At 36.8% G+C, this 26,302-nt stretch overlaps 1 protein-coding gene across 3 annotated transcripts in view; it reads right to left on the bottom strand.

The window, feature by feature from the left end:
- The window catches only part of Mob2 (MOB kinase activator 2), a 189,344-nt gene that overhangs the window by 98,623 nt on the left and 64,419 nt on the right, over positions 1–26,302 (bottom strand). For all 3 annotated transcript variants that reach the window (XM_073982553.1, XM_073982555.1, XM_073982554.1), the window contains one exon: positions 19,907–21,483. In XM_073982553.1, the coding sequence (XP_073838654.1) occupies positions 19,907–21,237 (1,331 nt within the window). In that variant the 5' untranslated portion in view covers positions 21,238–21,483. The remainder of the gene's footprint in view (positions 1–19,906; positions 21,484–26,302) is intronic.

Genomic DNA, 26,302 nt, shown 5'->3' on the forward strand with positions numbered 1-26,302 from the left:
ATGTATAATAATCCCACAAAAACATATGAAGATCAGATCATCCGTTTTCGAACTACAGTGGGCACCGCATTCCAAAATGTCATTATGAGAAAACAGCGTTTCAAATTTCGATGTTACACACTAATCACAATGAATTTTCTCATTCTAACGCTCATATCTCAGCTAATTTTTGTCCGACCAATAAAAAATGTTCGATTTTGTAAAATTTGTAAGTGGCCATAACCCCTTAAGGTCAACAACCATTTGTCCATTATATTTTCTGTAAAAATGTTAAAGGCAGTTCGTGCTATTCGAGTTTGTGCGTGTCTCAAAAAATTATTGTACCACGTGACACAAAACACGATATTGCAGGAAAATTACGACCTGCTACCACCATAATTCGACGGAGGACACCCTGATGTAGCTTTCAGAGCCGTATTTTGTTCAAATTGGATATTCTTCAATAATCTATTAGAGGTCAACGAGGTCCTGTGACTGATGTCGTGCCTTCATACCACATTTAAGTGGTCCAAATTAATCATTTTGAGATAAAGATTTTTACATATATATTCGTTAAAAATGTAAAAGGCAGTTCGAGTTATTCGCATGACAAAAAATTAATTTATCACGTGACACGAAATCGGGATATCGCGACCCGTGCCCCCCGCAAGTCTATAGAAGACATCCTTAGGCAGTTTTAAAGACGGCATTTTGTTAAATTTGAATATTCTTCAATTCGCTGATATTGTGCTTTCACACCTCATTTACGTGGTCGGAACTAATCATCAATAGTTCAAAAATTAGGTACGATCGTGTTATTTGAATTTATGCGGGTTTCAATGTTAATTTTAGGCACCACACGACAAGCATTTAATATATTGTGTGACAGGAAGCGTGAGATTTTAGGTAGAGCCAAGTGGCTGGCTAGCAGCAATTGAAGAATCAGAAAGCAAAGGACATACCGTGATACGGCACCACTGTGCAAATACAACTGTTAAAGCTACACAGTGAAAAAAATATTTCAAGTTGCTTATTATTTTTAAAGTAAGGCAGCTTAATCTCATATTTGTTGTTTTAAAATTAAAAAACAACAAGTTTTTAAAACGGTTGTGGTTAAAATTGATTTACTTTTGGGAAAGGCAGAGAATACTAGTTTCGTCAACGCCACTTGGACTCATAAGTTCACTTAGTTCTTTTTATTGAAACAAAGAACTCTTCCCCAATTTTATGACGACTCGTTTAAATGCGAATTCAACAGAACATTCAAGAACTCTCGTAGCCGCATAATGAAACCAAATTAACTACTCCCACTGTTATGCGTCTCCACAATGCAGAGAATCATCATAACTATTTCATAGTTTGTTGAAAATAACAATTTTCACCGTGCTGTGTGTGTCTATTTTTAGATTCACTTTGGCAGTTTTGTTGAGATGTGTTTACTTATTATTCTTAAAGTAAGCCTGCTTAATCTCATATTTGATTTGATATATTAAATTTGAAAACCACAAATATGAGATTAAGCTGGCATACTTTAAAAATAAGTAAACACACATCTCAACAAAACTGCAAAGTGAATCTAAAAATTTCAAGTTGTCTGAATGCTGCCTGAGGACTACAATAAAGTACTGCCATGTGACACATCACTGGACCATCTCCATGAGAATGTGAATATCAATACTGATTCGTTAGCACAACGTGGTGTTGTCGATACCAGCACGTCCGGAGAGATTTTCATGTTTTAGAGAGAAAAAGTTCCAAAGGTGCAAACATGAACATCTAGATCAATAGGCCTAACAGGAAACTGGAAAAGTATTCACTTTGTGGACGCAGCCGGTACTGGTCGTAATTTTATGGACGATGAATCAGCACAGTAAATAAGGAATTTTCCTCTCCCTAAAACTTCCCAGCAAAATGTTTGCCTCCAAAGATGCAGTTAAATTATATGTACAAGTAATCTGGGTGACGTAGGGGATGGAAGATACCAAGGAACGGTCCTGACCGGTTTTAACATGGCAAAGCCCAGGATTTATCTTGGTCCCTCTTTCATCCCAAGTGGACACTGACCTCCCCGTGGTGTCACCTGGGGAACTGCCTTTAACACCCGTTAAAGGTAGTGAGCTAACATGTGCCGCGCGTTCACCCATAAGAACGTTAAAAACTTGGGTTTGGGCGTCGGGTTAGTAACCCTCCCCTAGAAAAAACAGCCTACTATGAAAAAACGAAAGAAAAGAAAAACAAACCCCTCTAAAGTTGACGAACCCCGCAAACGTTTTAAGGACCATGATCTGCGAATCTGCACCTGGAATGTTCGCACTCTTTATAGAGAAGGTGCAGTCTTCGCATTGGCAGACGTACTTGAAAAGTACAAGACCGATATTACTGCCATACAGGAAATACGATGGATTGGGAAAGGCGTCACAACAACACCTAAAGGTGACGCACTGTATTATAGCTGCCATGACGTAAAGCATGAGTTTGGTTGTGGATTCGTAGTTAGTCGGAGACTAAAACATCTTGTATCCAGCTTCACTCCAGTGAATGAAAGACTTGCTGCAATTCGAATAAAAGCTAAATTCTTCAACATCAGCTTTATTTGCGCTCATGCTCCCACTGAAGAAAAGGATGAACAGACCAAAGATATATTTTACGAGCGCTTAGAAGAAACATATGACCGTTGCCCTGCCCATGACATTAAAATCATTCTAGGCGACTTTAATGCCAAAATTGGAAAGGAGAATATCTTTGGCCCAACAGTCGGGAAATTCAGTCTCCACAGTGAAACATCTGACAATGGTATGAGACTGATAGACTTTGCAGCTGCAAAAAACATGGTAGTTAGCAGTACCAGATTTAATCATCTCGATATTCATAAGGGCACCTGGCTGTCTCCAGATCAGAAAACAAGAAACCAAATTGATCATGTTGTGATAGATGGAAGACATTCATCGAGCGTGTTGGATGTACGATCGTTCCGAGGCGCAAACATTGATTCGGACCACTACCTTGTTGCAGCAAAGGTACGCACCCGCTTAAACGTAGCAAACAAAGTACGAACAGACACAACACGAAAGTTAGACATTGGTAAGCTGCAATCACAACAGATAGCCACAGCATATTCCACTCAACTAGCCCAATTGCTTAATCAAAGCCCTCCTCATCCCGATAACATATCAGCGCAATGGCAAAGCATTGCCCACTCCATGCAAACAGCCGCAAAATCCATACTTGGATACCAGAGACCTCCACCAAGGAATCCATGGTATGATGAGGAGTGTCGTGCTGCCACCGAAGAGAAAAATGCGGCATATAAGGCTACTTTACAATCCGTAGCAACGCGTAGCGCACGAGAGAGATACAGGGAGAAAAGGAGAGAGGAGAAACGTCTTTTCCGCAGGAAAAAGAGAGAGATGGAAAAGCGGGAGTGTGAAAAAATCGAGATGTACAGGAGCCAGAATGAAGTCCGAAAATTCTACCAAAGAGTCAAGCATCAAACTGACGGCTTTGGTACAGGCACATCCTCCTGTAGAGACCAGCAAGGTAATTTGGTAACTGATACAGATAGTGTACTCAGGATATGGAAAGAACATTTTTCAAATCTGTTGGTATCCAATAGCAGCGAAGACGACGAAGATACCACAGTCCCAATCCCAGAAGATGGTATTGAATGTATACCGCCCAGCCAAGATGAGGTAAAGACAGCAATAAATCGGCTGAAGAATAATAAGGCAGCAGGGGCCGATGGCTTACCAGCCGAGCTGTTCAAAACCGGAGGCGACACGCTGATAAGGTGTATTCATCAGCTAGTTAGCACCATCTGGCAGGAAGAACGAGTACCCGACGATTGGAACCTGAGTATCCTGTGCCCCGTCCACAAGAAGGGAGATAAGACTGTATGCTCTAACTATAGGGGCATAAGTCTACTCCCTATTGCCTACAAGATCGTGTCAGGGATATTGTGCGAACGACTAAAGCCAATGGTCAACGAGATTATTGGACCATACCAATGCGGCTTTAGACCTGGCAAGTCCACCATTGACCAGATATTTACCCTGCGGCAAATCCTGGAGAAGACCCAAGAGATGCAGATCGACACCTACCACCTTTTTGTCGATTATAAAGCAGCCTTCGACAGTCCGCTGCGCTCAAAGGTATTCCAAGCCATGTCTGAATTTGGTATTCCCGCAAAGCTCATCCGGCTTTGTAAAATGACTTTAACTGACACGAGGTCCTCAGTTAAAATAGGAAAGAACCTCTCCGAAGAGTTTGGTACCAAAAGAGGTTTCAGACAAGGAGACAGCCTTTCGTGTGACCTCTTCAACATCCTGCTAGAAAAGGTTATACGAGAGGCAAACGTCAAAAGAAGTGGCACAATCTACACCAATAGTCACATGTTACTTGCTTATGCTGATGATATAGACATCATGGGTCGATCAGTAAAAGAAGTAACTGATACCTTTATAAAAGTCGAAGGAGAATCTGCTAAAGTGGGTCTGGCGGTAAACGGTGAGAAGACCAAGTTGATGGTGTCGACGCGCAATGCGTCCATTGAGCTCGGACCGACTGTGGAAGTTGGTTCCTATAATATTGAGGTAGTAAAAGACTTCGTCTACCTCGGCACCTCCGTCAACACAACAAACGACATCAGTTGTGAAATAAAAAGAAGAATTGTATTGGCCAACAGATGCTACTTTGGATTAAGTAAGCAGTTTAAAAACAAAGCCACATCTCGTCAAACAAAAATAACGCTCTACAAAACACTGATACTACCCGTGCTGATGTATGGCTCCGAAGCCTGGGTACTTGCGCAAGCAGACATGGCAGTGCTTGGTGTGTTCGAGAGAAAAATTCTTCGAAAGATCTACGGACCAATCTGCGTTGACGGTGAATATCGACGTCGCATGAACCACGAGCTGTATCTGCTATACAACGACATCAATATTGTTAAACGTATCGAGATGCAGCGATTGCGTTGGCTAGGCCATATCAAAAGAATGAGCGATGATGAACCCACTAAAAAGGCGTATGAATACATGCCACATGGCGGTGCACGCAGAATTGGCAGGCCAAGGAATAGATGGCGCAAACAAGTGGATGATGAGATGACAAGGCGCGGTATTCCAGAGAGCAAAGCAACAAATAGAGAGGAATGGAGATCTCTTCTTAGTTCGGCCTATAGAACAAATGTTCTGTAATGGGCCAGCTAAGTAAGTAAGTAAGTAATCTGGAAGTGCATCCAATTATGCATTTTCACTCATGATTTTTACAAGAGCGTGACTACTGAAAGATGCACTCCATAGCACTGCATTTTAACTAACGCTTTGGCACTGCATTTTAACTGACCCTTGGCACTGCATTTTAACTGACCCTTGGCACTGCATTTTAACTGCAAATGGATGTGATTCTTTGGATTGCATCCAAAAGCGGTTAAAATGTGAGGAATGGAGTGCCTTTTTCATGACTCCGTTTGAACTGCATCAAAACATGCCGTGATAGAAGTAGTCTACATTGCACTGCTTCCAATTTATTTTGCTGGGTTGTTGCATAGTCTTATGAAGAGTTGTCTCTGTAGAAGATCTTCTGAAATGGTGCTATAACGAACATGGAATAGCGTCATAACGATTTTTTCTTGTACATTTGATTTTATTCATATTTTTGACTTATGGTAGCGATTATTGTGCATATCAAACACAATTGCTTAGCAAATGATACAGCTCGAAGGACCAAAACAAATAAATAAATAAAACAAATATTTCAAAATATATTTTCCGTAGTTTTAGAAGTTCAAATTGATTCTAACTTTTGTAAAAAGTAAGTAAAAATTAGAAAAAATTTAACAAATCGAAGGACCAAAATCTGTTACAAATCAAATATTGAAAAAAAAATATATTGCATACTTTTAGGAGTTCTTATTGATTTCTACTGCTTTAAAAATTAACCATAAATTTGCAATGACCCCTCGTTGAGACCATTAAAAAATTGCAATTGTTACGTTTTTTCGTTATATTTCTTTATTGAATAGTTTCATAGTTTATTATTACGAAAGTGGTAGGTTGGTAGTGGTAGTTTAATTCCGGAAAGCAGCAGCAACAATAAAGCAATAATAATGAATTGATTGACATCAGTTCCTTTATTAACATTTAAACGGTCTTTGATTGTTTGATCGATACGTGGGATAGTTAGAAACAAAAATTACGAGTAGGAAAATACTAAGACTAGATTTTTAAGGTTTCAAATGGTTTAAAAGAAAATGGTAATAAAGAAAATTTTTGAATTAAAGCAATATTTCGGTTTTTTTTGGTAATGTTTTAAGCTTTGACTTGGGCAAACCCATTGGAAAAAATATCAAAGTAACGCACAATTATTTATAATCAGTTTGACCAACACTTTCCCGTTTGGCCCAAGTACTTCATTTTTGCTTTGTTAATTTTAAACTAATTGTTGTGGTTCATGTTGAGATGCCATTGTTACTCTTAAGCATGACCTTGACTTTCAGCAGCCAGTCCATTTTTTCAAACAGTATTTGTTTCCTAATGGAAAAAATAAATATATAGCATTTTTTTAAACAGATTGTCGTGGTTTTTTTTCGCTACGTACCCTCACTCAATCATCACTCGAAAAATAATCGTTTTTATTTTTTGTTTATTTCAGATTTCAAATCTTTACAGTTCAGTGACTTAAAATTTAAACACGCTTCAAAAAGAACAATATGTATGGTTGACTGAACGAATGAATGAATGAGGAAAAAATGAGTGATACACATAACTAATGAAATATGTATGTGCGAAATAATTTTGTGGCTAATTAAACAAGGTCATGCCTTATTTGAACATATCTTAAATTAATTGTGATGTGACCCCACCGCTTATTCATAACTGCTGAGTGGTCATGCTTTTTTGCAAGTAGCTACATGTAATCGGTTAATTGCAGTCCTTGACAAAGAGAGGCAAATTAACTTTTAAAAGGAAGATATTGTGACACCATATTCTTGGCAAATTTCCGGCTTATTATAAATTATTATTTTTAATTTGGAAAAAATTAATATTAACCCAGATATGCCTAGTGTACTACATGTAGTACACCTACTATTTGCAGGTTTCTGAGCTTATTTTACGTTAAATTTTCTAATAAATTTGATGAGGCGCTACTGAACATAACGGTGAACAAAGCGTACTTTGATAAGGTTTGTCTAAAGTAATCGCTTGTGCGTATTATTTGTGATCAAAGATTTCAGTTTTGTGAAATTTGGAAAAGTGTGAAGATGCCACGCAATCGGCGGGGAAAAATGTTATATGCATATTTTATTTTTGTTGGTTTTCTACATTTTTCTAATTTTAACAGTTGTAAAAATCAATACGTAGCAAAAGTATATGCCAAAAAATTAATTATATGTGATTTTAGTTGACATATTTCCTTGCGTACTACATGTAGTACGTTCGGCACTTGTGCGTAAAAAATAAAATATTATTTTTACAGATTTTTATCACTAAATAAGATAGTAAAATCCTTAGAAGATATATTTGAACAGTTTTCTACACGATTTTTATGGCATCGCAATTGTACCCGCCGAAGGTGTGAATACGAGGGCTACTAGATAAGTTTCTAGCCTAGGCAATATCGTCAAAAACGGCCGTTGTGACAGAAAATATTGATGTCGTGCAAAAATTAATAATGCAAAATCGTAATGCGTTATACGGTGAGATAGAGGCAGCCTTGGTCATTTCTTACACCAGCATACATTCGATATTGCATGAACACCTGTCCGTAAAAAAGGTTTTGTTATCGTTGGAACCTCCACAATTTGACAATCGCTAAAAAAAGACTCGTGTCGATTGGTGCAAAGAAATGTTGAAAAAATACGATAGCGGTGCTTCATAAGACGTTTATACGGTCCTCACAGGTGACCAATTGTGGGTATAAGCGCATGAGCCTGAAACAAAACAGCAATTGACCATGGGGTCTACGAAGACGAGGCAAATCCAACAAAAGTTGTTCATTGAAGAAGCACTTCGCAACAAATGCTCGCCTGTTTCTGCGGCTTAATTGATCATATGGCGAATATGTGCCTTGAAACCCGTATGACGATATATTCTGTGTGGTACTTTACAAGAAAAAAAAGTGTGGTCAACGATTTTCGTCGCCAGAAGATGCTGTTGAAGCGTTCAAAACCCATGTTTTGGAGATGTCTCATCCGGAGTGGAAAAAGTGCTTGAACAATTAGTTTGAGTGCTGCCAAAAGTGTATAAATCATGATGGAGAATACTTTAGAAAACAACAGAACTATTTTTGATGATAAATATTCGCGTTTTCATTAATAGGTCAGAAACTTTTATAGAAGCCCGCCTAATTACATTTTAGATGAAGATCCTGGAGTAGATGAAGCGAATTTTAAAAAATTATCTCCTCCATTATTAAATGTTGAAGCTGAAATCTTTATTCCACTGTTTCAGGTAGCGATGACGATATTGCACTTGCGTTATTGTAACAGATCTTGCTTTGCTCTTCTCACTGACGGTTTGATACGTCAGTGAAAAGAGCGAAGCAATATCTGGAATACACCGATGCTATTATTTCAGCATGTGATAAGGAAATTTTACCTAAAACCCTGAAATTGTTTTAAACAATTGTTGATGGTGATTTGGTGCATGTTATTACTCAATTCTCCAGTGACTATGCCCCAAACATGATAAAATTATATTTCTCTTTTGCATACGTATATGCCGAGTGTACTACATGTAGTACGGCCTTAAAATCCAAGTTAGAAAATATTTTTCTTTATTTTTTCTTCAGTTTTGTAATATTATCTGTCAGAATAACACTATTTTGGAAAATCACGAAAATTGCTGCATTAGTTTGCCCGTCGGCATATCCGGGTTAATTTGATCAAAGAAACCAAAGTTCAAATACGCTATTGAACTCAAAGGATTGTATATTTATAAGGTATTGTGAAACATTGCTAATTCCAACAAATTCCAATAATTAGGTTAAGACTTAAAATAACAATTTCGAATGGAGTATAAATATAAAATATATATTCACAGACAATACATTCGAGATTGGCCCTTCAAATGGTGAGGTAATATTCATATTTACTGAAGAAGATAAAAAACTATTAATAAATTGCTGTTAGTACTTCGTTAGTAATCCCAAACGCTTAGAAAACGTAAAGATGTCATTTGGGATTGAAATTTTCTATAACAATATAAAAGCCTGGTGACCAAGTGTTGAGATCATGCACGTATGATACATTTAGCTACTGATGTGGTAAGTGGTCCACGAGGTGTGTGCGAGCCTATAAAAACGAACCATTTTTTAAAAATGTGCGTTAAAAAAATTTTTTTGAACACTAAAATTTGGTACGAACGTGTCATTCGGGCTTCGAGTAGACAAACACTCACGACAAAAATGAATGTACCACGTGACACGAAACATGACATTTAAGCGTTTACCCCAATTGCACGGGAGACACTTTGATGAAGTTTGCAGTAAAGTTTGTATATTCTTCTATCCATCAACCCATCGACAGTCCGATAAATAAAGTCGACAGTCTGATTTATAAAGGTTGAAGAAGTCTGTTGACTAATGTCGTGCTTGCACACAGCACCCTAAATGCAGTTTTCTGTGTGATATTTTATTAAATTTGAGGTCAACTAAGTCTGTTGACTGATGTCGGGCTTTCTCACAGCATCGTGATGCAGTTTTCAGAAAGAAATTCTGTGAAATTTGAACATTATTTAAGTCCGCAGTGACAACCTGATGCAGTCTTCATGATTAAATTCTGTTGTGTTTGAATATTCTTCAATTCCGTGGCAATTTCATTGGTTTGGATGTCACATAATGGGGTCTGGTGACCGATGTTGTGCTTTTACACAGCACACTGATGCAGTTTTCAGGATGAATTTGTGTGAAGTCTGAATATTCTTTCGTTATGTGGCTTCTGCTTTGTCGGAGTGGAGTGTCAGTCCAGGCAGTCCGCTTTTATAAAGCGATTAACGAGGTCTAGTAATAGATGTCGTGCTTTCACACCTCATTTAAGTGGTCCACAATCGTGTTTGGTCCGGTTCTACAAACGCGACATTTTTAAGGCGAACTTTTTCCTAACAAATTTTTTAATATTGTGAAAGATTGTCACGACCTGCGCTAACCTGAAGACCACAGGAGTCAAGAGGAGAAACACTGATACTTCGAGGGAATAGCAGAGCTCGTTATTGGGGGTGTACAATAACGAGCTGTGGTGAGTAATGTCGTGCTTTCACACTTCATTAAAGTGGTGCACTCTGGTCTAGTGATTCATGTTGTGCTTTCTCACTTTATTTACGTGACTTACATTTCTTCAAACTTCAAGAAAATATTTTTGTCGTGCTTTTACATCCTAGTCATGAGTTTTGTTCTTTCCATTTTTATTTATGTCCACGGTCCTTAACGAGGTCTAATGACTGAAGTCGTGCTTCTCACCATTCTCGATGTTGGCGTGGTCATCGCTTTTATAAAAGTTAAAGAAGTCTGTCCACTGATGTCGTGCTTTCTCACATCATTTAAATTACAAACTCTAGAGGTTGTTGAATGCCTACAAACTTGAAGTAAACATACTTTTGTCGTGCTTTTACACCCGAGTCTAGAGGTTGGCACGGTCCTAAAAGCATAAACCAAACTCTTTTTAATATCTTACATTATTGAAGTCCACGGTGACACCCTGATGCAGTCTTTATGGATAATATTTTCGTGTGTGTTAATATTCAACCATTGTGTGACACTTCTGTTCATGTGAATATCCGATAACGAAATCTGGTGACTGATGTCGTGCTTTCACACCTCAATTTAGGTGGCCACTCTTAAGGATGAGGCGTTGTCCGATTTATTGCATAAAAATTTGGTACGACAGTGTCAATCGTTTTTTTTTTTTTTGCACTGTTTTACCTTTAGTCTCAAACAACGAAGACAATATGAAAATATATCGCGTGACACGAAACATGCAAAGCGGCACAATCATCGCCAACCTCAAGTTTACAGGAGAAACACTGATATTTCAGGAAAATCACGACACGCGCCCCCCTCTAGTCCACGGTGACACCATCATGAAGTTTTGAGCATTCCATAAAGTTTGAATTTTCTATCATTACGTGGCACTTGCGTTGTTGGAGGCGTCCCATAGCGAGGTCTGGTGACTGATGTCGTGCTTTCAAAACCCATTCAAGTGGTCCGCACTTGAGGTTGACGATTTTCTACAAAAGTGAACCAAACATTTTAAGGGAATACGTTGTTTGTTCGATAATTTTTAAAATTATGTAAAAGGCAGTTAAAAAAAAGTTGGTTCAAACGTGTCTATTTTGTTTTGTCGGCGTTTCTATTTCACCTTAATGGCTATATTACACCATATACTTTTTCGCATATATGACATCAGCTGGTCTGTATATTAGAATACCCAAAGTGACAACATAATGTGAAAAAGCATATGGAGTGATATAGTCATAAGGCATAAATAAGCAGGCACGACAAACTGTCAATAGATCGCGTGACACGAAACATCATATTTCAGGGGAAACACAGATTGGCCTTCCGGCAAGTTTAAATATTCTTTCATTTCGACCCTGAGCTTACTACAGTGATGCTGTGCTTTAGGGGCGGGTCAAATACCCTGCTACATTCTATTCATGGCCCTATTGAAGTTTAAATCGTGCTTCAGGCTACGATGTTTGAACTTCTTATATGTAGTAAACTAAATGGCCTTTGGTGACCGAACGTTTTTACTTGTATTTAATATCCACGAACGTTGTGATACGGTGCACATACTTTGCGGTCGATTTGAATTAGTGCACTTTGTAGTGTGGTCCATTACTACGTGCAAGCAGATTGTCTGCAAAGTAATATCATTTCGGGCGCAACAGGCATTTATTTTATAGATGAGGAACGCTTTTATGTTGATCGCTATCCATAAAAGCGTTCCTCATCTATGATATCAGTCAATTTAGCATTAGTATTCAAACTGTTCAACCTGTAATGAAAGATCGGTTGATCTAGAGGACCTTTTGTGAACTTCTGTAGCTCATGAATCTGATGGATCGTGGAGCGTACCTTAACACAAGAAGGCTTATTTATAAACCTGTTGGTCTAGAGGACCTTTTATGTACTTCTCCAGCTCATGCGGATCGCTTTTCACGTGTATGGGTGGTTCGTGCTTGACAAAAAGATGGTTTGGACGATTTCCAAAATGAGATATGCATAGATTGATGCAAAGTTGAACATCTGTGACTCCACTGGAATCACGTGGCATATCTTTACTTAAGAAGGACTATCATGAAAAAGGGTTCGTTATCTGGGACCTTATGTCCACTTATAATCACACTAAGCTGAAGTATACGCGGGTGCCACACTGATGTAGTGATAAGCACGCCCGCCTTGCATATTAAATGTCCGTGTGTGTTTCCCAAAACAAGCAACATATTTTTAAGGCTGGCGAAATACCCCTCAAAGTATTGGTTGATGTAAATTTAAAATCTGTGATTCCACTGGACTCACAAAGCCAAGTTTGAATATTCTGTAATAATGTAATGTGTAATGTGGTGCCCATTAGCGCCGTATTTCTATCCTCAGGGAGGTCTATCGGTTTATATACACTAACAAGGGCTCCTTATTCGTTTCATAGTGCTACAGGGACCTTATGCCCGCATAAAATCTCATCACAATTAGCTGAATCACGCGGGTACCACCGTGGTGCAATGATAAGCACGATGCCTTGCACACTGAAGGACCGCGTTTGATTACAAGGCCACATAATATTTTTAGGATGAAATGTAGGGTCTGTGGATCCACTGGACTCACGAAGCCAAGTTTTAATATAGTGTACTTAAGTAAGGACACACCATTAGAGTAGTATATCTTTCCCCAGACAGTCCTATCGCTTCATAAAGGCCAGCAAGGGGCTCTTATCTGTTTCAAAGTTCTACTGGGACCTTATGTCCGCATAAAATCTCATCACAATTAGCTGAATCACGCTGGTGCCACCGTGGTGCAGTGATAAGCACGTCACCTTGTATACTATATGTCCGTGGTCGATTCGCACGCCAGACAGCATCATATTTTTTAGTGCTTATAAAATATCCTTTAGCGTAATGTAGGCAACATTTCCAGAATATTTCAGTATTGCCAAACTTTTGTACGACTGGTTTCGTTAGGCGCTACGTTCGAACTCGGTTATAAAAAGTGGGTACCATGTCAATGAATCGATAAACACTTATCCCTAATAACTTCATATTTTGCCGGAGGAAATCTTATCTATGTTCGACACGCCTCAGCAGGAGAAGGTCCTTTAACTTTGTACAGAAAATATGCTGCTGGAATGTCTCTCAGAATTACATAGTTTTTTCTCACTAATATTTAATGCAAACATCCCATAGTCATCATTCTTTATAAATTTTCCTGTATTAATCGATTACAATGCGGATATTGTTATCCGACTAACTCCTGTACAATGTCCATAAACTAACGCTACTTATTTTTTGTTGTTCTTATCGCCTGAGCTTATATTAAAAATAGGTTAATGATATTCAGTCAGATATCTTCGTGTAACGTCAATGTGGAAAATTTATTATGTTTTAATTAATCAAATACCAGGCAATTGAGTTGATAATAAATTTCCTGCTAAACGTTCGTTTGTGCATATCTCTGGAGGAAACAGCTTAAGAATTATGTGGTTGTCCCTCAGCCAAATGGTCAATAAAAACACAACCATGGCCAACACAGTTTTTTTTTTTTTTTTTGTAGACAATTGGGTGTTTGGTGGGTCTTTATGGACTTCCTGTCGAATACTAGGTTGTTGCGTTGGTTCGTTGTTGATAAGCCGCCTGGTCAATGGTTTACTTTTCTAACATGGCCATCATCGTCATCATCATCATTATGAGGACAAAGAAATAAACAAAAAAAATATACTTAGAAACTATCTTTTTGCTCCCACTGACAAATGTTGGTCGGCTAGCTGGGCCGACTGGCTAGTTTAGTTTGAATGTGTGGCTGGTTGTCCTGTTTTGTCCATCTATCCATCCATCCACAATCCAGTCTCAAATGAGTTCAAACATAATATTTGTGTTGCACACACTCGCTTCCAATGCCTCGAGGCCAATGGGAGAAAAGAAAGAAAAAAGTATGCCTCCTTGTTGTAACAACATGACATGCTTGTTGTAGTCACCACCAGTTCTTTTGTCGTATCTAGTTTGTTGGAGCAGGTCAATGTGACACAGTTAGTTAAATAACACGAAGGACAGACAGACAGTCAGGCGGACAGACAGACGAACTTGTCTCCTATAAATAAGCCAATGGATATGTACCAGACTTTGGACAAGTCACTCAGTCACTCCGACAGCCAGTGAGTAAGTAAGTGGTACTGGTTTTGTTGTTTGTTCATGTTGCCAAGCAGCCAGCCAACCAGCCACTTAATGCAACAGCGACGGCAACGGCAGCAACAAAAACCAGGTAAACAGCAATGTCAACTTGAACATTTACAATAAACAACAACAGCAGCAACGCCAACAACACGGACAAAACCAATTGCCAACATTATCCCCATAAACAAACAGGAACTTCTTACCTACAACAGTGGAAGGCAGCAAACAACAGCTGTGGAACGTTGGTTGTTACGGTACAAAGGCTCAAAATACGGACGGATGGATGGATGAATGATGATTATATTGCGATAGATAGATAGCTTTAACCAAGAAACAGGAAATTCTCACTCATATCGAACGACAAAAACCGAAAACAAACAAAGCAACACTTCTTGTCTTTCGTTCGCTGTAAATGGCAAAGCAAACAAACAAATGTGGCGAGCGGTAGGTGAAGGAGTTCAAGATATCCAAGGCAGAGATATGTGACACCAGTCAGCAAGCCAGCCATCTAGTCCTCCACAAACTGTTTTTTGAGTTGCTAAATTTTTAACATAGCCTACAATAATGATGACAACAACATTAACAACCGACGAATAACACACTTACATATACCTTTTTTTAATGACAAGTACTGAATGATTGATGTCTCTCATCATCTTCTACTGCTAAGGTGTTTACACACTTTTGTGTGCCAGTGTATTGTTGCTGCTGCTGATGATTATTAAAGAAATTTTATAATTTATTTTTTACTTATTAATAAATAGCAGCAGCAACAACAACAACGACAACAGCAATACAAGACACAACAATTATCATTAGTTGTGGTTTTTCATGCCATTTCACAATTATACTTACAAATGAGAGATGACATATGACGTTGTGGTGTGATGGCAGACACAGAAAAAACCACAATTCGGATTTAGAAATACTTTTGCTATGACAACAATAAGTTATAGAAAAAAATGTGAAGAGTGCTGGATGAGTTAAAAGTTGAAAAGAATGTTGAATGTTTTTTTTAATAAGTGAAAGATTTTCTAGAAAAAACTAGATAATTTATTGGATTTGAAGCGTATAATTGGTGAAGCGTGCACACTTGTTTTCTTGCATGACATGGTTCTCAAGTTGGGACTCAGTTTAAAGCACCTCATAATGAAGTAGTTGGGATTATAGAATGAAATATGGATGAAACAAACTACAGGCTAGAATCCTTTGGGGATATAAAAACGCCTTTAAGTAGAGTCTAGCAAAATTAGATGGTTTTCTGAGAAAGTAACATAAGACGACATATATCAATTTTGTGTGATTGTTCTTCTTGAAGAAAAATCCGAATTTGAAAAGTGGGTCGCTCCTGAGATAATTTTTGTTAAAACTAATAAATGTGTGTGCTTTTCTTTGATTTGATCTCCTACGTCAACGGAGATCTCCTAAAACCGCGGGGTTAAGCGACCACGTGCCTATCGGTGTACTTCTCGGAGCCTCTGCTAATCAATATTTCATGGATATACGAACTTCTACGTAAAAAGCTCAAAGAACCCGAAAATAAACCTTCGACTGATGTAAATGTGGATGCCTTGGTACCCGCAAACCAATCGGTCCGATGTTGGAATTCATAACGTAAGTTGTATGGAATGATTGACATGATTTCGGAACGAAATGACGGAGAGAAATCAGATCTCATTTGTGGCGAATTCGTAATTTGATTTTCTGGGCATTACAAGCTTTTGTTTGACAAAAGAAATGGTCTGTAGTTATGGGTGGGGTTGACCTCTCGGAACTGAATGAAATAAATGACAATCTAAACAGACAAGGTCCCCCAAAGTGTCAGGGAAGACAGCATTCCGGACAACACTTGGGATTATTTATTACTGAAGATGTTAAATCTATGGACACGACAGCATCATGTCTCTCATTCATGTCTCCACCTCCAGTCATGACACTGCACACCAATCCGTTGGAAAGGATGTTGTTGTTGGACAAATGCGACAAGCCGTTCCTTCTTAGACAGGAAGCATTGGATTCTACTTGTAACAGAGAATCATCTATGAAAAAGACGGATGATAAGCCGATACCACTGATCTACAAATATGCCAAAGCTAAAGAAGCAATAGACAAGAAAGTGTGCCGAAAGGAAATTGCATACTGCAGTCGATACGATAATAAGAATCAGAACACCATAAGCGGAAGGGAATTTCAGCTGATAGGAACGAACCTCAAGTTTGCTAGAGGAACTTTCCTCACTTACCTAAGACAGATCGAGGAAACCTCTTCTTCAGGTGAAGTTAAGGCCTCAACCGCGGAGGTTAAATCACAGTCTTCCAGAAAACTGAAAAGAAGCCAAAAAATATGAAGTCTACACCCAACCTCTCCAAGACGGTTTCAATGAGGAGCCCCATCAGCATTACTTCCAAACACCTTACCCGGGAGATGGGGGTGAGACAGTTGGTGAGTAGAGGAAAACAATACGACAAAGGTGCATGCGCGAGCAGGCGGAACAATGATGGGTCTGTGTTAAACAAAGGTCGCTAGTCCTCGGTCGACCAATCCGAAATCACGACCAGTGATTGTGATGAGGATGAGATCATCTAAGGAACAGAAAGCCACAGCGAAAAAGTTGACACTGTCACAGCCGGTTTATTCGTCGTCGTCGTGTGTCTCGGCAACGAAGAAGGTTACTGACCCTCTATGAGAAGAACTACCGACCTTATGTGACAAGATCTACCGATCTTCTATGGAAAGATTCACTGGGAACATCTACCGATAATCAATCAGTATATTCATCGATCTTCTGAATGTAAATCTACAGATGTCGCTAGCGCTCGGACAACCAATCCGAAATCACGACCAGTGATTGTGATGAGGATGAGATGTTCTGAGGAACAGAAAGCTACAGCGAAAAAGTTGACACTGTCACAGCCGGTTTATTTGTCGTTGTCGTGTGTCTCGATAACGAAGAAGGTTACTGACCCTCTATGAGAAGAACTATCGACCTCATATGACAAGATCTACCGATTTTTTCACTGAGAACATCTTCCGATAATCAATCAGTACAAATATTCTATTTGAAGATCCATCGATCTTAAGAAGATTAATCTACCGATCATCAATCTGCAGATCCATTGATCTTCTGTGAAAAAATCTACCGATATTCTATTAGAAGATCTACCGATCAGCAATTAGCATATATTAGCGAATATATTTCGATCTTCTATAAGAAGTTGAATAGCCCTTCTATGAGAAGATTAGGCGAACTATATTTAAGTATAAATCGATTTTTTATGAGAAGATCTACTAATCTTCACGGTAAAGATCCACCGATCTTGTGTAAGAAGGTCCAACAATCTTCGTTAAAAACATCTACCTATCCTCTATGAGAAGATCCAACGATCTTCTATGAGATGATTCCGTGAGAAGGTCAGTAGACCTTGAATATCCGTCGATCTTCCGTGAGAAGGTCAGTAGACCCAATATTCATCGATTTTTTATGAGAAGATCTATTGATCTTCTCTGGGAAAATTTATCAATATTTTAGGGGAAGATCAATAGATCTTCTATTATAAAATACACCGATCTTTTTTGGAAGATTTATTGATTTTCTCTTAAGAGAATCGTTCGCTCCCAATCGATTTTCTATGATATGCTTATTGCTCTTCTATGAGAAGATAAATTGATCTTCCCTGAGAACATCTACGAATAATCAATTATAAGATTCATCGATGTTATGTAAGAAGATCAATCGACCTTCTATAGGGAGATCAATTGATATTCCGTGAGAAAATGCATCGACCTCTTTAAAAATTTCTACCGAAAAGTGAGTGTGATTCTCATTCATATGAGAATACTAGACACATAAAGAGTTCGGTTTTTCGCTAAAAAGGCATCATTTCTAAAACTGAGAAGCCAATTGATAATTCCCTTTGCCGGGATGAAATCATGATATTGGTAGCGATCAGTAAAATTTTGCAACACTGTCAGTTCGTTTTGAAAAACATTACTCTCTGTAATAGAGGGTAATAAATGAAGTAGAGCCAATGGGGGAATACTCCACTCAAGCAATCGAAAATGAGATTGAACTTCAACAATAAACAAAACAAACGATTTTCGTTGACAAGATCTGTCGATCTATATTTGAATATTTGTCAGGTTTCTATGAGAAGACCTATCGATCTTTCCTGGTAAGATCAATCGATCCTGTGTAAGAAAATCCTTCGATTTTCTGTATGAAGATGAATCGATTGTTTGTAAGAATATCTATTAATCTTTTTCCAGAACATTTACCGATCGTATATGAGAAGGTCCATCGATCGTCTATGAGAAGGTCCTTCGATCTTCTACGAGAAGATACATCGGTCTCGTTCAAAAGCTCCATCGATTTTCCTTGAGAAGGTCAGTCGATCTCTATTTGAATATTCATCGATTTTTTTATAATAAAATATATCGATCATCTAAGGGAAAATCTATTGATCTTCCATGAGAAGATCCATCGATCTTATCTGTGGGCAAGCGCATGCTTCCCTAGATAATGATTCGAAAGCTGTAAAAACTCATACGGGGTCAACCTATAGTGGCTGGGAGTCATGATGCCTGTCGAAAGGAGCGGAGAAAGGCGCGTGTCACGATCGTGACACTAAACAACAATTACAATGTTTAATATTTAGTCGTCACTGAAGTGCTTACTTGCTTATATGCATAGTTGTTGTTGCTGTTTATCGTGACACGAGAACCCTCACTAGAAAGGAGTGTGACATGTATTGGTCCTACCATTGCATGTCGTCATCGTTCTTTCAAACTTAAATTAAGTTCGAAGATATATCAGGCAACTCCTCCGGGATTGGATCTGCCAATGGATCTGTCATGACCTACCCCAAAAACTTCGAAAACTTATTTTCTCACCTACGAAAATGCTATTTATTTGTCAAATTAGGGATCTGTTCATTGTACTGAGGCTAACGTTATTTAGCTATCGGTAATACCGATTGATTTTTTTTTTATTTGCTTGTTTTATTTGCCTTTTTGGTTTTTCCCGCATACCTGACCATCTGAACGTTCCTTTTTAATAAAAATAATATTTATTAAGTCCATATAAAATTGTAGCGTGCAAAAACAAGAGCAAGTTTATTAAGCTCATATTTTATTTTATATTCTCTTTAGGAGAAGCGTGTCAAATGTACGTAGGCGGTCGATGGTCACAACAAGCAAACGTGGTGGTGACCCACCATCATGGTCAATGCTTTGTCCATAACCAAAGTTAGGTGAAATCTAATATCTCCACTTTTAAAATTTATGGTTTAAATAACATACTGTCATAAATTAAATTTAATGGATGGCAAAACAGAGGAAATAGAGCAAAATTTTAATGGATGAGGAGAAGATGAAGAGTAAAACTAAAAATAGAAATAGCTCAACTTCTAAGTTAAGCTCCACTTAAATTGGGTACTAAAAGATAAATGACCTCTAAAAAGTGTTGCCTTTTTTCATTTGATTTGGATAATTAATAAAATTTGTTAATAAGGAAAAACATAATAAAATAAGTTCAAACAAACATTAACACTTACGCAACTAAACCGCCCAAAAATGCAACTGGACCACCGCCAATTAGGCGTATCTTACGATGACAGGAATCAAATAGTGAAGTACGTGCGGCTGGTGGAGTCTGAGTTGTGGGCGACATGGTTGTTGTCGTCGTAGTTGTTATTGTTGTTGTTGAATTATTAGAACTGCTGTTGTTACTGTTACTGCTGGCAATGGGTGGTGGTGATGAGGTGGCGGCAACGGCTACAGCTACTAGGGTAGGCGGTGCCACAACAGTATTTGAGAATGAAACAAACGGCAAGATGGTGCTAGGATGTTGTTGTTGATTGGCAACACTGTAATCAGCTGTTGTTGTCTTTTCCGTTGGTGTCAACTTGTCGCTTACTACTGTTAGTGGTGGTGTTGTTGGCTCTTTTTTCTTGCTATCGGTGGTTAATGAACTTAAATAATTGTTGTTGTTGTGGTTGTTATTGTTATAAATGTTTTTGGTATTATTGCTGGAACTACTATTATTGCTACTGCTACTGTTAAGAATATTGGCAAAATAACCCGTTGATGTGCGTGTTGTTGTACTGTTGCTTGACTTAGTTGCTGCTGCCGAAGCTCCGTTTGCTGGCGTTTTGCTTGCTGCAACTTGCGAGTTTTCTTTTTCCGTCGTTGCTAAACTAGCACCCGTTTTGCTAATTTTATAATAACTGTTATTGTCTTTACCACTATTGTTGCTATTACTGTTGCTGTTGTTGCTGCTGCAATCAACAAAATCCACAAAACGCTTGGATGATGATTTTCTTAGTTCTGGTGGGTTGTTTTTGCCTGGTGTTGTTGCTGTTGGTGAGGTGGTGCTGCTGCTGTTAATTGTTTTGGCCTTTTTCAAGCGCATAAAAGAAAAAGGCGATCCTGACAAGAGACCCCTACTCAAGAAATGTTCTTTGAACGTCAATGAGGGAGTGGGGGAAGAAATTGTAGCCGTTGTTGTTGTGCTGCTACTTGATGATGAATCGTCACTTGTAGCCGACGATATCGAAGTGGAGGTGGATGTGGAAGATGATGTTGATGATTTGTTCTTTTTCTGTTTTAATTTATTAACGTTTTTTGAAGATTGCTTTAGCTTCTTTGTTGTTTGCTGCAATTGATATTCCACCACTTTGGTCTGATACTGTTCGTGCTGATGATGATTGTTGTCGACAATTTTTGAATATTGCTCATGATACTGGTACTTGGTACCGGTAATCTTTTGTTGTTGTTGCTGCTGCTGTTGATGGTGATGATGATGCTGTAGCTTTTGTATGAGCGGTGTGCTTGATTTTGTTGTATTCGTACCGATCTCAACAAAATGCGTAGGTGTCCTCAACATTATCTCAGCGTCATTGGTACGGTGCCGGGGTATTTAAGAGTTATGTCTATTTTTATTTATTTTTTTCTTTTGTTTAGTGTGCTTTTTTCTGCACTTTTTTTTAATATATTTTCTTTTCTTCTTTGTTTTGTTTTTGAGTTTCTTTGGTAAACATTCCAAAAGAAAAAATATATTCAAATGTTTTTATTTGTCTTTTTCAAATGGAAGAAATTTTGTATTCGGTATTTTTCCACTAATTTTTCCTTGCTGTAAATTGTAAATAAAATTGTAATTGTGTGATTTTGTAAACAAACAAAAAGTAAAAAATAATTTACGATATTATATTTTCATATTGTCATCGGAAAAAAGTTCAGCGGCTATTTGGCCCTGAGTTAACAAGAAACTAAAACGCGGCATACAGTCTGCCAAGAAAACTATTTGCCAAAGTCTGCTTTCCTATAAATTCTTCGTATTGCTGAGGACTTATTGTTATCGGTTCCCAAAACCTTTGGATGACCTTCAATTTGTAGAAGAGCACTTTATGGGAGCTTCTATTTATATAAGATGCCTTTAGAGGGGCCTTTATAGAAGACCTTCACCGTTTTATAGGGGCTTCTAGTTACCGAAACCCTTTTAGAGGGGCTTCTACTTAATAGAAGACCTTTTTAAAGGAGCTTATATTTATAGAAGACCCTTTTAGAGGGGATTCTATTTATAGAAGACCCCTTTAAAGGAGCTTCATCGGAAAAAAGTTCAGCGGCTATTTGGCCCTGAGTTAACAAGAAACTAAAATGCGGCATACAGTCTGCCAGGAAAACTATTTGCCAAAGTCTGCTTTCCTATAAATTCTTCGTATTGCTGAGGACTTATTGTTATCGGTTCCCAAAACCTTTGGATGACCTTCAATTTGTAGAAGAGCACTTTATGGGAGCTTCTATTTATATAAGATGGCTTTAGAGGGGCCTTTATAGAAGACCGTTACCGTTTTAAAGTGGCTTCTATTTATAGAAGAACCCTTTAAAGGGGCTTCTATTTGTAGAAGACCCTTTTAGATGTGCTTCTATTTATAGAAACCCCTTTTAGAGGTGCCTCTATTAATAGAAGACCTTTTTAGATTAGCTTCTATTTATAGAAGAACCCTTTAAAGGGGTTTCTATTCGTAGAAGGCCCTTTTAGAGGTGCTTCTATTTATAAAAGATCATTTTAGAGGGGCTTCTATTTATAGAAGACCCTTTTAGAGGGCGTCTATTTATAGACGACCCTTTTAGAAGGCTTCTAATTATAGAAGACCCTTTTAGAGGGCTTCTATTTATAGAATACCCTTTTAGAGGGGCTTCTATATATAGAAGAAGCCCCTTTAAATGGGCTTTTACTTATAAAACGACCCTTTATTTTTTAAAGAATGTTTTTTTGGGCCACCTGACCGTAAAACGTGTATTTTTTAAAGAATATTTTTTTCATGAACAAATAAACGTGGATTTTTTAAAGAAATTTTTTTCATGAACAAATTATCGTGGATTTTTAAAGAATATTTTTTCATGAACAAATAAACGTGGATTTTTTAAAGAATATTTTTTCATCAACAACTAAACGTGGATTTTTTAAAGAATATTTTTTTTTCATGAACAAATAAACGTGGATTTTTTAAAGAATATTTTTTTCATAGACAAATAAACGTGGATTTTTAAAGAATATTTTTTTTTTTTCATGGACAAATAAACGTGGATTTTTAAAGAATATTTTTTTTTTCATGGACAAATAAACGTGCTTTTTTAAAATATTTTTTCATGAACAAAAAAACGTGGATTTTTTAAAGAATATTTTTTGTCATGAACAAATAAACGTGGATTTTTTAAAGAATATTTTTTTCATGAACAAATAAACGTGAATTTTTTAAAGAATATTTTTTTCATGAACAAATAAACGTGGATTTTTTAAAGAATATTTTTTTCATGAACAAATAAACGTGGATTTTTTAAAGAATATTTTTTTCATGAACAAATAAACGTGGATTTTTTAAAGAATATTTTTTTTCATGAACAAAAAACGTGGATTTTTTAAAGAAAATTTTTTTCATGAATAAAAAAACGTAGATTTTTTTAAAGAATATTTTTTTCATGAATAAAAAAACGTAGATTTTTTTAAAGAATATTTTTTTCATGAACAAATAAACGTGGATTTTTTAAAGAATATTTTTTTCATGAACAAATAAACGTGGATTTATTAAAGAATATTTTTTTCATGAACAAATAAACGTGGATTTATTAAAGAATATTTTTTGATGAACAAGTAGACGTAGATTTTTAAAGAATATTTTTTGATGAACAAGTAGACGTAGATTTTTAAAGAATATTGTTTCATCAACAAATAAACGTTGATTTTTTAAGGAATATTTTTTATGGACCAATAAACGTGGATTTTTTAAGGAATATTTTTTATGGACCAATAAACGTGGATTTTTTAAAACAGATTTTTTCATGGGCCCTCTGACCAATAAATGTGGATTTTTTAAAGTAGATGAAAAACATGGCCCATCTGACCAATAAACGTGGATTTGTTAAACCTGATTTTTTCATGTTAAGATTTCCTCCCATTCACTAAAATTCAGCTTTATATTTTACAAACCCAAAACACTGACCGTCAGGCCTAATAAATTAGGTCAGTAAAGTCATTTACATATTTTTTCTTGACACTGTTTCCCATTACAATATTAAACTGGTGCAAATAACTTGGGCGGTACTGGCGGCGGAAGTAGAGTCATTAATAGTTTTTTTAATATTTCTTCTACATATTTGCTCCCATAAATAAATATGTGGATATGTTTATATTCAGTTTAAACATAGTGGAGTTCTCAGTTCTACTGTTTAATCTGCTCCCATTCTTTTAATCATTATTAAAATATTTATTTTGTTTTAAAAGTTTTGTGTTTGTTGTTCGTAATAAAATATCCATGGCCAGTGCAAATATCCACAAAGAATTTGTAGATGAGCGGTTGGATTTGTGGTAAAATAAATATTTTAACAATGGCAAAAAATGGGCAGACAAGACGTCAGGCAAGCAGCGATTATTTTGAAACTGAAACTGAAATTAACTGAAAATCGGAGTTGGCGACAATTCTGATTTTTCATCTTAATCTCAGTTTCAGCTTCAGTTTTCGTGGGAACATAAGATTTGTCTTTTTGTTTTTTAGAAGAACAAATGTAGAGTTTTTGAGAGTATTTGTTGTGAGTCTTTGTTGTGTGTATGTGTGTTTTGTTAGTTTGTTTTAAACAAACATCAAATAGTAATAATAAATATTTAGTTCAAGTCTTCATGATAGTAGTTAAGATGGTGGGTAAACTATACCTTTGATGCTGTTTTGTTTTTGTTTTATGGTCATTATTTTTTTGTAATTTAATGCCCTAACTAGCCACGACTTTTTGTAACGAAACAAAAAAATCAAAACAAGAATACACCAACAAACTTTTTGTTGTAAGAGACAATGACTTTTGCTTAGAAATACCTTGTGGTTGGTTATTAAAGTCATAACCTTGAATTTAATTCCATTGTTAAAGAAGAGGCGAGCAAAAAAAAATATTGTATACCAAAATTCTCATTAAAACTTGAGCAATGAAGCGGCAAATAAAGAAATAAATTTATATTTAATTGCTAGAAAAAATGCCATTAGACTCTAATACATGGGTAGTATTTTTTAATAAATAAATAAGTGTTACTAACTGCCACTGCCGTAAATCAAATACCCAACACTAACTGTATTTGAATGTGAATTTTCTAAAATCACACCATCACGCAATTGCGTGCCAGCATGTCATATTTCCTATTCCCTGCTATATGGTGGATGGAGATGATGCGATTGGGGTAAATTCTCGTGTTCTATGTCCCCATGAACTATTTATTAATAAATTACACAAATATTTTTCTAGAGGGGAAAATTAATTTAAGGGGGAAACTTAACTCAACTTAAAATGTCATGTATGAGTTATGGAACATGTATTTTGCACCCGCAATTTCTTATCAAAATCATTTGGTATTGTGACATTTAAACAAAAGTAATCCTTTTCAGATCCTAAAATAATCAACATTCTTTTTATTTTACAAACAAAAACAATTAACTGCAGCCACGTTTTAACATTTAGTGGAGTTTCTTTTTCTTATGTACCCTAAACCCTAGGGTAGAGTGTTTTGAATGCTTCCAAATCTATTACTTTCGCCTAAGCTAATTACATGACATTTTGATTCGAGCTAAAATAATTCTCATAATTGCATATAAAATGAATATCTTAATCAGAAAAACAACAACAAATTGGCATCACAACATAATTTCAAATTTAAACGGAGAAAGTGTCACAAAAGTGTCACAGGCACCTTCAACTTCTCAAAAAAGTGAAGTGTCAGCTTTAATTACAGGTGACTTCTAAATGCGAACCTTATACCGTTAGACTTTTTGCTTTCACTGGAAAGAAAAAAAAAAAATTAAAAACGCTAACATCATTTAAAAAGCTGTTAAATGTTGACCTCCCAGTGGGGGAACTTAACTTATCACATGTTAAGGGCATTAGGTGAGCTATATTAAATACGCGCTCTCTAAAAAAAAAAAAACAGACAAACGTATGAACAAACATTCAATTTCTAAGAAATAGATTCAAACGGTATGTATATTTTATTATACTCATATCTCCCGGTGTTGCTATTCTTTGTCGTCATACTCCAATAACCCTTTTTTACTGTTATTGTTGCTATTACTGCTGCTTAGGCCGCCCCACGCACTTGTCCTCCAATAATAACCCCCTAATTTATATGTTTCGAACGAAGTACAACGAACATTTACTATGCCTGACACTTGTTCTTTTGATTGTGCGGCAGCATTGTTTCTAGAATAAAGACAATAAGGAACTAAGCCAACAAAACAAAAAAAAATGATGGGTAGGACGGACAAAGGCCGTTCGACTGACTGTCAGAATACCAATAGCAAATGAGCATTATTTGTCCAAGTGGCAAACAATTGTTATTTTTATGTTCTTCATTTACATTAATTTGACATGTGATGACATTCCGTTTCTTTCTTGGAGATTTTCTGTAGTGAAAT

The sequence above is a fragment of the Musca autumnalis genome, unplaced genomic scaffold (assembly GCF_047663935.1).
Source record: "Musca autumnalis isolate F117 unplaced genomic scaffold, ASM4766393v1 scaffold_4, whole genome shotgun sequence".
In the NCBI taxonomy this organism is placed as follows: Eukaryota; Metazoa; Arthropoda; class Insecta; order Diptera; family Muscidae; genus Musca; species Musca autumnalis.